We start from the raw sequence: 16,321 nt of genomic DNA on the forward strand, positions 1-16,321 counted from the left end.
TGGTGATACTTTATATCATAGGAGTGTGCAGATAAGATCAGTGATCATCTTTGCAATCGGCTAACAGCTGATTGCATATCATATGCAGAATGGTATGCCTGGCATATGGCCCAAAAATAATAGCCAAAAGCTGATGATCAGTCAATAATATGAAATGACAACCATATAAATAATGATGAAATCTTTGCAATGCCAACAATTATACTCAATGCTTTTTATTCTATGGGAAGCACAGTGGAACAGTGGTAATCATAGCTGTCTGACAATGCTCGGGATCCGGGTTCAATTCCAGCCTTGGGTTAGCATCTGTGTGAAGTTTGCACACCCTTCTCATGCCTGTGTGGGTTTCCTCCAGGTGCTCTGGTTTCCTCCCACAGTCCAAAGAAGCACAGGTTAGGTGAATTGTCCATGCTAAATTGCTCCTTAGCATCCAAAATATGTAGATTAGTTGGATTAGTATTGGTAAACTTATAAGGTTATTGGGATAGAGCAGAAAGGTGGGCCTGGTAAGATGTTCCTTCAAAGAATATAGACTCAATGGGCTAAATGGCCTCTTTCTGCACTGTAGGGATCCTATGGTTTTTGGAGCTGAGCGTAGTTAGATTCAGCATTAATTGAAGTGTGTAACACAAATGCAATTGGTCATTCTTCTCCCAAAAGTATAATATGAGAAATTACTGATCTGACCCTACTTCACAAGGTGAAGCATTGCAAGCAAGCAGTATTGGGAACTTTGGGTTAAAATGAACTAATGACATCACCATCAAATCATGTGAATAGTTCTTAAAGCAATCTTGCAACCACTTAAATATATATCACCTTTACAGTCTGGATAGGGGTTAAGCAAGACTGTGTGATAGCTTCTTTACTATTTACAATCTATCTGATGGTGACTATTCAAAGATTAACTACCTTCTAGTGTCCATACTAAATACTGTCTCAATGGAAAATTCTTTAACCTTGGTTGCCTCTGTGTTGAAACTGAACCAACCTTCAGAGATATTCATGAACAACGGTTTGCCAATGGTTGTAGTGTCATTGCCCATTCTGTACCAAATTTTCAAGCCACTCTCAAATACTCCAATTCTGCAGGTAAAAAAACTCAGCCAGCCCTTCAAGTGTTGCCAAAACAAAATCCATATAACCACCAGAGCTGGTCAGCCAAATATTCCACCATCCATACATGTTGGAGGAGACACTCTGGAATTTGTTGAGCACTTCCCACATTTTGGCAGCCGTCTCTCTCAAAATGCCATCATTGACAAGAAGGTCCTATAGTAGATTAGCTGCATCAATACCAAATGGGGTAGATGTTCAACAGATCTAGTTACTCAAAACTGGGCATCCATGATGCGCCATGGACCATCAGCAGCAGTAGAATTATATACAACCACAATCTGTAACCTCTTGGCCCATTACAGCCTTCAACGTCCCACTGCCACCAAACTGAGAAACAAAACCTGGTTCAATAAATGTTTCAGGAGAGCAAGCCAGAAGTAGCGCTCGGCATACCTATCAATCTGGTTAAATTACAACACACAGCTACTTGCAAATAGGAGCACTCAGCTCCTGACCTCATGATAGACGGACAAAAGAGTTCAAAGCCAGAGATGAGTTGAGAGTGACTGATCTTGACATCAAGGCAGCATTTGACTGAGTGTAGTATCCAGGAACCCTGGCAGCATTGATGTTAATGAGGATCATGACAAAAACTCTCTGCTGGTTGGAGTCATAACTGGCACCAAGGAAGGTGGTTGTGGTTGTTAGAGGTCAATCATTTCAGTCCCAGGACATAGTTGCAGGAGTTTCTCAGGGTAGTATCCAGGGCTCAACCCTCTTCATTGCTTTATCAATGAATTTTCCTCCATCCCAATACCAGAAGTGAGGATGTTCACTAATGATCGCACAATGTTAGCTTCCATGTTTAGATACTGAAGTAGTTTGTGTCCATATGCAGCAAAACCCAGACAACATTTAGGCTTGGCTGGATACGTGGAAGATTACATTTAGACCACACTAGTGTTAGGTAATGACTATGTCCAAAAAGGGAGAATTTTCATTCCACATCCCCCCACCAACCACCCCCCACCCCTATCCCCTTGAGGTTTAGCGCATTATCACTGAATCCCCCACTATTGACATCCTGGACAATACCATTGATTAGAAACTGAACTGAACCAGCCATATACTGAGATACCAGGAAGATCAAGAGTTTGGGAATTTTATGACAAGTAACTCACCTCCTGACTCCCCAAAATCTGCCCACGATCAACAAGACACAAGTCAAGATTGTGTGAATTACTCTCTATTTACCTCGATGACAACAACTTACGAGAGGCTCAACACCAACCAGGACAAAGCAGCTTGCTTGATTGGCACCACATTCACCGTATGCAAGATGCATTGCAGCAACTCATCAAGGCTCCTTCAACAACATCTTCCAAACCTGTGACTACCATCATCTATAGCTTCCCTTCAAGCTACACACTATCCTAAGTTGCACCTACATCACAGTGACTGCAGCAGTTCAAGAAGGTAGCTCACACTATCTTTTCTTGGGCAATATTGATGAACAAGAAGCACTGGCCTGTTTCAGAGTATTTGATATCAAAAACCAGAAAAAACTTTTAACTTACAGAGAAGTCGCTGTCAACATACTCATGGCCTGCAGTGAGATCTGGACTGTGTATCAATAACACATAAGAGTGCTAAAGAAATTATTTCAGCAATGCCTCAACAAGTCCCAAATGCAATGGGATGTATTCGAACAAATGCTCCTGTCCATCTTGAAGCCAGGTATTCAGGCAAAGCTCCTGCAAAATAAATTCAATGGACTGGACACTATGTCTGGATGCCAAAAATCCATCTCCCCCACCTCATCCAGTTTTCTCAACTTTAAAAACATCATTGTTCCAGGGAAGGACAAAGAAAATGCTTTAAAGGCACTGCCAGGTTCTCCTTAAAGTTTGGTAACATTGACATTAATGGCTGGGAGGAGCTTGTTACCAATCATTCAGAATGGTAACAACTTGTCCATCAAACTGCATTGTGCCTAGCATCCTAACACCTTACCGAGTGGCACAGTGGCACAATGGTTAGCACTGCTGCCTCAAAGTATCAGGGACCCAGGTTCGATTCTAGCCTTGGGTGACTATGTGAAGTCTGCACATTCTTCGTGTCTGCATGGGTTTCCTCTAGGTGCTCCAGTTTCCCCCCACACTGCAAAGATGTGCGAGTTAGTGGATTGGCCACGCTAAATTGCCCCTTTCTGTCAGAGTGATTATCAAGATTAATATGTTGATTATCAGAGTGAATACATGGGTTATGGGGATAGGACCTGGGTGGAACTGTTGCTGGTGCAGGCTTGATGGGCTGAATGACCTCCTCCTGCACAGTAGGGATTCCATGATTATATTCTATGATGCTAATGATGAGGCAAAGTGGCAACTGAAAAGGGAATAAAAGGAAGCAAATCCTGTACTCTGGGTATTCATATCCTATCTCATCATTCCCAAGATTGTGGATCAAGGGCCATCCTATTAGATCAAATGAAGACCACAAGGGAAATCTGAGAACTGGAGTAGGCGCCATCTTTGAATTGAGAGACAGCCAATAATAATTGTTACCATCCTTTTATGGATAATTACATTTTGGCCATCCATTATCACTTCAGAAAAGTGGACAATCTTAGGAATATACCACAGCACCAACCTATATTTCTCAAAGCTGACAAAGGGTCATCTAGACTCGAAACGTCAGCTCTTAATGATGCTACCAGACATGCTGAGATTTTCCAACATTTTCTCTTTTGGTTTCGGATTCCAACATCCGCAGTAATTTACTTTTGTTGGAGTTCCCCCATGTCACCTAGATTCCCTTCCTTGTGCTGCCCTATAACTGGAAGCTTGAAACTGCGAGAGAATATTTTGAGTTAATTCATTCTGTTTTTTTCTCTCTCCCTAACCGAGAGAAAGCATTTCGCTTCTGCTCATTGCCGTTACTTCATTGCCAATCCATCTACAGTCATTGCAGCTTGAGAAATTGATATCAAGATGCTAACCTGCCACATTACTGGATGCTTCCTTGATCACCATGTACTTATGATCCAGTGAAATATTGATTCTTTCAAAGCATCGTTTCTTCTCTTGTGGCTGACTTGAAATCACAAACAGGTACATATCTGCATCCCATCTGAGTATCTTAAATCAATCCTGGAATAACTGCATTAGCTGTTACTTCACATGTACCAAATAGCATTGCCGTGCACCGTGCAATGACCCAACACATCGATATTATATATTCTGATCTATAATTGGCAGATGCAGTAAAAGGCATCAGGCTAATTTACAAGAATCGATATTTTCAGCCAAGCACATCTTCTGTGGATTCCAATACTTTGCTTCAACGAAGAACCATAGAGTGCGCACGTTTCCGAACGCAATTTGAGACTGTCCCTACTTCAGGCTGCTACATAATTCTTGCTGCTGATGATGTTCCCCTAGCAACGTGGATAAACATCAATCTATTCACGTTTCTAACCTTCATTGGCTCCAATAGACAGCCAACGGAATGATCAGTCAGTCAACAAGTGACCCGCCTGTAACCCATGCACAAGGCAAGTGCTCAGGCCTGGTCTGCTGAGTAATGCTGTCTCTGTTGTCAGTCACATATAACTGCACGTCGTGATAATTGCATCAAATGTATTAGCACTTTCCATGATATTTTTTATATAATGGATACATTAGACCTCATTGAACAGTGACTGGGTGATACTCACTAATGGAGCTGATACACAATGTGTTCCAGCAATCCCTTGGTCCTCGTGATGAGATTATTTAAAGGTATTGTTGGATATTTTTCTTACAAGTAGAAAATAGATCACGTTTTCACTCCGATTTGGGGATGACGTCATGGCCTGCTATCCAATTGTGGTGGAGATGACATCATGTGAGACAATCACTCTCAGAAACTGCCTGAGCTGTATAGTAAGCAAATATTCCCATTTCCCAACAAGGAGCTGGATTTGGACTGAGTGACAGAGATGACGGATTTATAGCAGGGTAGACACATCAAATCATCACAGCCTGTCCAAAGTACGTGTTCTGTCACGACTGCCTGCAGAATGATAGCCTACCACCACATATCTGAGCATTGGCATCACAGTACATACATCTGCGATGTGTGCCAGTGATATCAGCCTGTAACTCTTTCAGTGTAATACCTCAAAGCGGAAAACTATTCAGAACCTTCAAGCTTTACAATTCGCATGCCCCCCGCCTTCCCTATACCTCGTGTGCCTCATGTCTGCCCAGCTGTTAAAACGATTAGGTGCAAACTGTTCTATATTTAAAGGCTTTTTTTTCCTGCTCTTTCCTCCAGAGAGACCATTTTTCTTAACTCTCAACATTGTCTCCAGCCATCCAATATAAGACCCTTTTCACAAATCTCCCGGAATCCAGGTCACGTGCATAAGAGGTGCAATTTGCAATGTTTACACTCAATCGCTTAATGTTTTAAAATTGCAGATCCTCAGTCTTACTTTGGTGACAGTGCGGTGGGAGAGTAGATCCTTGCTTTAAGACCTGGCTGCGTCAGAAGCTGCGAGAGAGACTTGAATTCTCCGCTCCGGCCGGGAAGACTTGAGTGTTCCTGACAAGAGGCTTCCTGAGACATCCTGGGGAAGCAAAAAAAAACTTTGGATCGTCTCCGTCCCTCGGGGCCACTTAGAAGGCACCAGAAAGAGCCACAGGGACAGAGTGATCACTCAACTGTTCGCCCGCACGCCTGGGCAAACAGAGGGGTGGGGGCTTCATCTCCGAGGCTGGGAGGTTTTGGGAAGGGGGCTCCCACGCCTGCTGAGTGGAGGATATTACCCTGCAGAAGCAGCCTTTCTCTTCCCTGTGTGTGTGTGTGTGTGTGTGTGTGTTTCAGGCAGCAAGGCTCTCTGTATCAGAGCTGGCGTTTTAACCTCTGTATGTGTGTGTGTAGTTTCCAACTGATCCCAGGTTTTTTTTGTGTCGTTGAAGGGGAGTTACAAGTCAGTGTCATCACGGAACTCGTTTTCAACCCCCAGCGACTTGGGATGTTTTATAAGATTTCCGTCTTAAAAAAAGTGTCACCTATCTGGAACACCTTGAGCTCTGAGCAGCCAACTCCTGAGGCGTCTCTTTCTCTCTGTCGCCAACGTTCAATCCGATTCATCGCCCAGGAATTTGAATTAATGTGAATAAAGCAATCTCGGGGAATCACTTACAGGTATTGCTATATTGTGTTGATCTATATATACATATATCAAAGAGAGCACCGTGGGAACACGTCGCTGGGATTCTGACTGTGGCTGGAACACCGAAGAAGCGAATCCAAGGCGCAAGTGGAGATTGTGTTGGCGATGCTTCGGCAGGGATGCTGAGCAGCGTTCTTCATCCAGGGGGAGAATGTTAGGGATTACTCCAGGAGGAAGAAGGGCCTCGGTGGATACCAGAATTGGTTGGTGAACCCGAACTCAGCGAACCCCCTCCTCTCTCCTCCTCCCCCCCTTCCCCTCCACCAACCCATTCACTTTCCCACCTCCTCACCCCCTCCCATGGCTCCAGCAAGCACCCGTAAGGATGTCAGCGCTTGGCCAAATGTGCCCTCAACTCTCTGGGCAATCATCATTCTGGCCAGTCTCCTCATCGCTTACTGCAGTGAGTAACAGTTATTATTATATTTTAAAATACTGTGTTTGATTGCAACTCCCGGTTAGTCGACAAATGGCTTCGTGTTAAGTATTAATAACACAAATAAAACACCAGTTTTCCCCGTCTGTCCTTGGAGGAGCTCCAGCACAAACACATACTGAACGGCACTGCAAAATATACTCAACTTGTGTGGTGACCCCGTCTACTTATAGAAAGGAGACAAACTCGGTCAAATGAGGGAAAGTTGGCGCGGGCGGTGGGGTGGGGGGAGGGGAGGGAGCACTGATGTTAATGTAATGACCCGTTTTCCGAAACCCAATTCCGAAACACCCTCCAATTTGCGAGCTTACACCCGATCTTGGGCGTTTTGTGGACGCCAGTTAAACTTTGACATGTGGCCATTGTTTATTGCGGCAGGTCTATTCTTCACGCTCCGACTCCCGGACCATCCACCTAGTTTCAGCAGCTCATCGGCGTGAATATAACAGCATATCCTCTATCATAGCTGGGAAAGTTGACCTGACCCGCAGGGCGAATGGTGCGTTAACGCCCGATTTTAATTGTTACAAATGCTACCGGATCACAGGGAACTGCCGATTTTGCGAGACTGAGAAGCCTGACGGTAGTACTTCGAACAGGGGTGTTAGCTCAAGCTGCCCCTATATCCCTTCTAAATGGGTTGTTAGTTAAGGTATAGTTTGACTGTAACATCTAGGAACCTGGCATTGTTAACATCTACTCTTTAATGCACTTTCAAGCATCTGCTCAAATAAAGGGAACTTTCACACTGATCCACACTGGCATTGTGCAATGGTTAACCCAGGCCTGTGGGAGTAAAGCTGCCCTGTTACTGGAAAGTCAGAGCAGGATGGCAAAGTGACTAACTCGGATCTTTTCACTAAACCCTAGCCAGTCTCTGGGATCTTGGCAGCGTTTGGTTCCAATTCCATTCACTCCAGCCGCGCCCGGCTTCCATTTCCTCCAGTGTGCACCCTAACGAGACTGGAAACATCTTCCAGTCCTCATCCCACCGAGCCGCTCTCACTGCAATCCTTCGCTTCTTATGCGGAGACGCTGCTCCGTCTCATCACGCAGTGCGGGCATCCTTTGCTTCCGAGAATGAAAGTAGACGTTTAACATTTAAAGGAAACATTTGTACCCGTCCTCCACACACCCGAGGTCTATTAATGGGTCTGTGTGCATTTGTGTGAAGTGTGTATATGTGTCTGTGTTAATGTGTCTAAATGTGTGACTGTGTGAAGTGTGTATGTGTCTGTGTGTGAGGTGTGACTGCCTGCGTGTGTGAGATGTGCGTGTGTAATGTCTGTATATGTGCCTGTCTGTGTATCGATATGTATGTGTGTTTGTGTCTCTGTGCGTTTATATCTATGTCCCTGTATGTCTATATCCCTATGCCTGTGTCTATATGTCTGTCCCTATGTGGCTGTGTGTATCTGTCTGTATGTTTATATCTTTGCATGTGTCTGCCTGTGCGTATGCATCTGTGTCTATATATCTGTGCGTGTCTGTGTATGTGTGTCAGTGTGTCTGTCTGCCTGTGCGTGCGCTTCTGTGTCTATGTATGTGTGTGTCTGTCTGTCTATGTGTTTGTGTGTCTGTAACAAATACGGACCACAGATCTGTGCAGAGATGACAGGGCCACAGATAAGGGAATTAGACAATCCTTTTCAGAGAGTGAAGAATAAATATCTCCCAGTATTTAGCTCCGTCGCCAGGTAAACAGCAGCCAGGAAAGGTGCTGCACTGTACACATCCGAATTCCAGCTCTGACCTACAGTTGTGAACATCTAATTTTCGTGGAAAATGGCCTCCTGTGCCGGATATTTGTAGTTAACTTTTTGTTTCAGTCCGTGAGCAGCGCAGGTCCCGTTTAACATTAAACTGCAGATTGAGATGAGCGACTGATACAAATCACTCGAACACTAAGCAGGGTGGAGGGGGTGGGGGGGGGGGTGGAAGTGAAGTTGAGATTGCTTTAAATTTGGATAAACCGGGACTGGAGTACAATCTCTGGTTCCAATGCATGCTTCCCCGGAAAGAGAGGGAGCGGGAACATATAGTTTGACTGGGGGGGGTTGCAAGGAGCGGAGCACGGGGGGTGAAATGGTTAATATTGTCCAAGATTGACTCGTCAGTGTTTACACGCGGAGTGTACACTTCGGATCTGACTCCGATCGGGAGAAACGGGATTATTTTACTGCGGAAAACGGGAGTATGAAACGGCTTCCTTTACACAACAGAAATCTCCCCTGAAATTCTAAAAGGCAACGCGCAAACCCTGCTTGCCTTTGATATGAATAATAATTTAATCAGCGGCATTAAGGAACAATTGCTGCATCTATCAACCGGCTACAGGGACAGCTCCCAGTCTCCAGTCTGTCTCCTCCGATTAAATGTCACTGGCGTTTATTTTCATATCTGCGATTCTCAGTCAATATTTAAATTCAGTTTAATCCCATTAGGAGCGCAGTGGGCTGCAGATAAATAATATATAAAAAATAACTTAACATCTTCCTTAATGATGCGTTAAAACTATCGAATGGGTGCCTGCGCCGACTGAGTCAAAAAGCAAGAAGGCACTGTTACGAGTCAAAAAGGGAATGGGTGGCGGGGTATTGCCCCACATTTAAACAGGGGTGACCCAAACAATGAGAGAGGAGTGGCTCATTCACTGACCGCATCTGGACAGTCACTTGACGCTTTGAAAACATTGCAGTTGTCGGTCCAATTTGGGATGGTACTGCAGCCAGGTTTGGAAAAGAGGTGTCTGTGTGTGTGTGTTTGCAGTGGCTATCACAAGAGATAGAAGCAGTAGTTAAAGATCTTCGGTTGAGGTTACTCAGTTGGGCAAAAGAATAAGAATTCAGGAGCATCCCTGTTCATTAAACACCAGCATCCATTTCCCAGTCTCTCTTTCGGTATGTGTGAGTGTGTGAGTGTGTGTGTTCTCGCCTGGACGCACCGGTGTTACTGCTTCCAGAAACCAGGTACCTTTCCCCTTGAAATTACGCAAACGCTGGTGCCTTCCACCGGCTGCATTTCAAAGTGCACCTTTCCCCGGTTGCTATAGGGACAAAATGCAGGGTTAGATAGCAGTATTGAAGTGGCTGAGCTCACACCGGTCTCAAAAGAGCCGAGGTCGTATCTGTGTGAAATAATATTAGGGGGGCGTTAGGAGAAGCTGCCAGCCCACCGTGGAACCCGTTAAAGTTATTTGTAAAAATCAGGGCAATAATGCCCTGTTCACATTTATTAAGGGTAGATCCGATGTATGTGATATATTAATAATGGGGCATTGGAACAATGTAAATACTTTTGCAAAAACTAAGTCAGCATATAAATTACAACGATGAATAGGAAACAAAATAGTTTAATCAGCTTGTTTTATTTTAGTTTGCTGCATTCACTTGTCCCATCAAGCGAATGGATTCCCTTGATAATTATCACTTATCAGTACGCTTGCAAAACGGAGCTGAAGTGGATTAGCGAATTGTGCTGTATGAATGGCATTAGTCCGGATTGTCAGTGTTCCAAACACGTAGAACTTTTCCGCTTCTAATTCACCAGTCATTTAAAGGTGCATTTTTTTCTCTCAGTTAAACCTTGCTTGGCTTCATTGTAACACTGAAATAACAACATCTTTTCGAGCTTCAAAACAATCCTATTTTCTATCAAAGTTGCACTGCAGCACAGTTAATGATTAAAAAGAGGGAGAGGGGGGGAAAAAAAACCTTTGACACCTAAATACAGCCAACGAAACGAAAACTAATTATGTTAAAAACTGGAACACCGTGATCTGGATTCCTGTTTACACTGTTCAAGGTTCAAACCCAGAATGTATGACATCAGCCAAATTGTTTATCCCCGATGTAATTAGTTTAATCTGACTTACAACAAACATACAGTGTGTTTACATGCAGTGGTTGTGTCAGTGCATTTTCTGCCTCAGAGCAAGCACCCTCACTGCATTAATCACCCACGTAACCCGCTGGTCCGTGGAAGGAGCTGCTTTAGTGATATCTATAGCCCATATCATCATGTTGATATGCTACTAATGCAGTGTTTCAGAAGGCGTACATGTGCTTATTCCTCAATGCAGGTCTCTTCCTGTCAATTGACATCACGGTGGCGGAAAACATGCCTTTTAGAATACCTCTTCCTGACGTTGATGGACGGAACACTTAACAGACTGCATGCATTCATCTGGAATAACTGCTGCTCCCAATTGTCCATGTTGCAATTTTACTTTGAACATTTTGCCAGATTAAGTAGGTATATATGACCGTGTAATAAAAAGATACTCTACTGAAGAAACAAGACTTCATTTTCAGTCTGCAATGACAATATGGCTGGAAATTTCTCAATTCCAGGGTTGTCCCATTGCTGAGCCCATGTTGGCAGATCCTGCTGACAGTGGCAAAGAGACTTCTGCCTGCACCGTAGTCCAACAGAGGTAGTTGCTGCTGAGGGTACAGGATGAAGGGGACATCCCAATATTTGAGGTGCACTCGAAAGCCAGACTATTCTCTTTATTCACTGGGCTGCAGACAGGCTGGCCCCAGCTGGGTGATGCGTGGGCCCATTTGTCCACCTCCTGGCAACACACTGAGACTGAGATCACCCCGTGATACAGGAGCTGGCTCAACTCCAGTCACATGCCAGTGGGGGAAGTACGTGGTTCTTCACTGGTCCATTCAATGGCCAATGAATTGGTTATTCATAATGGCCCCACCTTCTTAACCTGACTCCTCGCCTGAGATGTGACTCTCAGGTTAAATCACCCCCAGTCATATGCTTATGGTCATATGAGACTATAATGACTTTATTATTTGTTTTATTAATTGTGGGCAGCCATGCCACTGCCCTCTTTTAAAGGATTCCTGTGGCAGCAAAGGGTGATGGCAGGCTGTGCTCGATGCCTTGATCTAGGCCTTTCAGCCCCTCCTTACAGGGCTAGCAAGATCCATTCCTACATGTTTATTTTTCTGCATATTCTTACCATCTTGTACGCTGACTCTACTTCTCAGAAATAATGTGAGACAGTAGTTTTATTATCATTGTTACAATTCTTGGTAAAAATTGGAGGCATACTATCTGGTTGAGGCCATTGTTTTCAACAATTTTGTTCATACTTTTACAACACCATCATGAGAATGGGATGACTTGCATTAAAAATTAATTAAAGAATGTTTATATACAGTAGGGATGTTGATGTTAGAAAATTAGGTATTCCAGTTTTGTATGCCCATATTTACCTTCCCATGAATGGTTTGGCACCACTGAATGTAAAGTGTTCACTGTGGCTCAGTTGGTGGCACTTTTGCTTCTTAAGGCAGTAGGTTGTGGGTTTGAGCTCCCACTTCAGAACTTGAACATGAACATCAAGGCTAACACTGTGCAGTACTGGGGAGGAGGTGCCAAATACTTTGAATCAGTCTTCAAAATGGAAGACACTAATAACATTCTAAAAATACAAAATAATCAAGGGGGAAAAGGGGGATAAGGTAATAAATATAATAATCACTTGAGAAAAAATACTAGGGAAACCAGTGGGGCAAAATGCCAATAAGCCCCCTGGACCTAATGGATTGCATCCCAGGATATTAAAGGAATTAACTACGGGGATATTGAATACACTGGTGCTAATCTTTCAAGAATCCTTAAATTCTGGAAAAGTCCCAGAGGATTGTAAAACTGCCAATGTAATGTCCTTCTTCAGAAAGGGAAGGAGACCAGAAACAAACAAGTGTAGGTCAGTTAGCTTAACTTCTGTCATTCAGAAAAGTTAGATCCATTATAAAGGATGTAATAGCAGAGCATTTAGAAATGTGTAACATAATCAAGCAGAGTTGGCATGGCTTCATGAAGGGGAAAACATGCCTGACAAATTGATTCAAGTTCTTGGAGGAGGTAATGAGCAGGGTAGATAAAGGGAAACCAGTAGATGTAATATTCTTGGATTTCCAAAAAGTGTTTAATAAGGTACCATGCAAAAGATTATTTAATAAACAAGAACCCATGTTGTTGGGAGTGGAATATTAGGGTGGATAGAGGATTGGCTAACTGATAGCAAACAAACCTTTTAGATAAGGGGCATTTTCAGGCTGGCAACCTGTAACAAGTGGAGTGGCATAGGACTGGGGCCATAATTATTTATAACATATATTAATGACTTGGATGGGGGAAGTTGCCAAGATTGAGGATGACACGAAATAGGTGGGAAGGCAAGTGGTGAAGGTGACACAAAGGGAACAATTTTGAGTCCACATTTTCCATCTGCAGAAATGGTGGTGCATGCTCAAAATCCAGAAAGCGCGATTTATGCCGGCGAGATCCAGCATTTTGAACTTACCAGCCCCTCACTGGTCGAACGATGTAAAACACACTGCAGAACTGCAGAAAGTTCATTTTAATGTGCATTATCATGTCATCATGTGAGCACTCTTTCTGGGACTTTCCACTACACCGGATATTAACCGGCGCCAGCGCAACCTCATACTGGTACCATTTACAACAGGTTCACATGATCCTGTTGTGGTAGTCTTCCCAGAGTCATAGTGAGAAGTATAGTCCCTGGAGGTTGGGACATGGTCAGGCAGTGGCCTAGCCATGCCTCCTGGCACTGCACTTGGCATCTGTGCCAACGAGTGGGCCTCAGTGAGAGCCTGATGGGGGTGGGGTGATTAATTTAGATGTGGTGGTGGCCGGGATCAGTAAGAAGAGCAAGGGATGCCTGCGGTGTGTGTTGGGGGGTGGGAGGGGTGGGGGGAGATGGGTGCTGCCTCAGACTGTGGGGGCGGGGGAAGATGGGAAGGCACCAATGATCTTTTTTGCTGCAGAGAGCTGTGAAGGCTGGATCATTAAACATGGTCAAGACTGATAGACAGATTTTAATCAGTAGGGAAATCAAAGGTCCTGGGAATAAGGCGGGAAAGTGCAGTTGAGGATTATATCAGATTAGCCATACTCTCATTGTTTAGTGGAGCAGACTCAATGGGCTGAATGGCCTAACTTCTGCTTCTACATCTTATGGTCAAAGAATATCTACTAATGTAGTGGTGCTGTATGGGTTTACAAACACAATTTACCAGGGCACTAACCTATGATTTAGATAAAATTTTAAGTATCAGCTAGTCCTGTGCATCTCTCAATACAGCAATGTATTTAATCGTCAATTGGAACATGATCTTGACTGTTCGGTCAATCACTGTTTAGTCTTAGGACATTGGACTCACTAAGAAAAAAAGCTAAATGTTCTAATTGAACAGTCATAAGGTTGACATTCGGAAAGGAGATAATGATATAAACAAAGACACATTGGTAAAGAGAACGTAAAATTCCACAATGCACTTGTTCTGATCTGTTGGCTAGAGGGTGCAATGAATATAGACATGGTTGCATAGCTGCACGTGGAACATCAATCCCTTGTGCTGTAGGCTGGTGCTGAATCAGTTTGTAGCTAAAGTTTGTGATCCAAACAGTTCCGTATTTCATCTGTCGTCAGATATGATCCAAAGAGCAATGGGAGGGCAGCTCAGTTATTTGAGGTTACCAGTAGTTCCTCATGACCGAACTAAACGCTGCATTGACAGATAATTGAAGCTGTCTTTCTCCAGTCGGTGCAACTCAGGAATAGTAAACCAATTAAGTAGGGTACTTAAATGAGGGGGAAAAGTAAGATTGTGTGAACAAAAAACAGACTTAATGATCAATAGTGGACCAGTTATTTTGCAACAGATATAGTGAGCATAAATCCTGGGGGTTAAAATGCTTCTTTTTAATGGTTCCTGATCTATCTTCTATTCAGCATCCTTTAATAAAAGCTTTGAAATGTTAAACTCCAACTTCTGTAATATGTTTTATCTTTATTCTCAGCTCATTTCTGAAATAATTGATAACATTGCAGGTGCAGTTCACACTGTTTTTCACAGAGTGTAAAGTCATTTATCTGTACATTCTTCAATGTCCTTACAGAGCTATTCATGCTGGTAGCTTCTGTTTATTTACTTATTCTGCGCTTTTACATGTGATTAATTTTATTTAATTTCCCTTCATTCGAGCTTGCACAAAAGGACAACTGAAAGTGATTAGTTGTGTTAAATCTGTCTTAGGAGTTGACTTCTGTAAGATCTAGATATATTCAACAATAGCATTTATATTGTTGTATAAACTTGGTCGGTGGTAATAACATTAATAATTTGTTGGTTTCATTGGTGGATTGTGATATCATGTTGGACGGTACTTTAATTGTATGCAATTCTGATTAAAAACTTAACAACTTCCCAAATCACAGGCATTTCCAATTTTCTTCCCTGTGTAAATAACCACAATGATAATAATTACTTCCCAAAAAATATTCTCTCGGGAAAATGCAACAGCCATGAATTATTAAAAGGCATAAAAGGTATTATTGTGTTCAAGAACAGAGGGTGCTAGAAAAATTCAGCAAGTATGGCATCTGTAAGGAGAGAAAGCAGAGTTAACATTTCTTTTCACCCCTCATCAAAACAAAGGAAAGGGAGAATGTGCTAGATATTAAAGCATAGCTGTGAGAGATTGCAACAAAATGTAGCAACTTTAAGAACAAATTCATGTTTGGGCTATTTAAAAAAAAGGGAGGCAGGATGGAGGGGAAAGCTCACAATCTAAAGCTGCCAAATTCAACATTGAGTCCCAAGGTCTGAGGTGATGAGATGCTGCTTCCTAAGCTTGCCCTGGGCTTCACTGGAGCATTGCAGCACGCAAAGGACAGACATGTGGGCATGAGAGCAAAGTGCTAAGTTAAAATGGCAAGTAACAGGAAGGTTGGGATCATGCTTATGGATTAAGTAAACGTGTTCCACGAAGCAATCACCCAGCTTGCACTTAGTGTCCCCAGTGTAGAGGAATCTGCATTGGGAGTGGCGAGTACAATAGACCAAATGAAAGAGAGGCACGTGAAATATATGAATGTGTTCATTTGTGCTTAGAATAAATACCCTGTACAGCCTATTCACAGAGTTGAGAATTGATGTCTGAACTTTGGGCATTAATTAAGCAGCAATATTATGAAGTAGCCGCTCCAAATCATTTCACTGTCACGTTTAAGTTGGAATTTGTGCATTTCAGGTATTACGCAGCAGAAAATATACACAGTATGAAATATATTCCAAAAAGTTAAAGCCTAAGATGTTTGTTAGATTGAAATAATCTAACAAATGTATGATGTTGTCCACATTGCACTGTACATTCATGGTGAAAAGCAAATAAATATGTGGGATCTGCAGCTGCTGCTGAATGTTTTTGAATTGTATCACTACTGACTATAAAGTCACTGGGGAATTAAGTCAGTTTGTTATCTGTTAGTCTGCATTCTTGGCATAAGCAAGAAATGATTCTTCCAGAGGTTGTATTTGAAGTCATCAACAAATCAATTATATGGAGTATGGGTTACCCTTCCAGGTAAAGAAACATTTTACTTAAACTTTCTCTATTCCAGTTACCCTAACTTGCACGTATTGAGAGTGTGAGTTTAATTGGTATGCTAATTTTTATTCTCGTACGTTTAACACTTGGGTATCCCAATAGTTGTTTGGTAATACAGAATTTGAGTATCACTGAAAACAGAAACATTTCATCAC

The 16,321-nt window shown here is 42.9% G+C and overlaps 1 protein-coding gene across 1 annotated transcript in view; it reads left to right on the plus strand.

Moving 5' to 3' along the window:
- Window positions 1–6,310: 6,310 nt before the first annotated feature.
- tafa5a (TAFA chemokine like family member 5a) overlaps window positions 6,311–16,321 on the plus strand; it is a 679,785-nt gene continuing 669,774 nt past the window's right edge. Inside the window, exon 1 of the mRNA XM_080207858.1 lies at window positions 6,311–6,686. Coding sequence (XP_080063984.1) covers window positions 6,584–6,686 — 103 coding nt within the window. The 5' untranslated portion in view covers window positions 6,311–6,583. The remainder of the gene's footprint in view (window positions 6,687–16,321) is intronic.

Source organism: Carcharhinus amblyrhynchos, chromosome 19 (genome assembly GCF_965287045.1).
Source record: "Carcharhinus amblyrhynchos chromosome 19, sCarAmb.v2.hapA, whole genome shotgun sequence".
Lineage (NCBI taxonomy): Eukaryota > Metazoa > Chordata > Chondrichthyes > Carcharhiniformes > Carcharhinidae > Carcharhinus > Carcharhinus amblyrhynchos.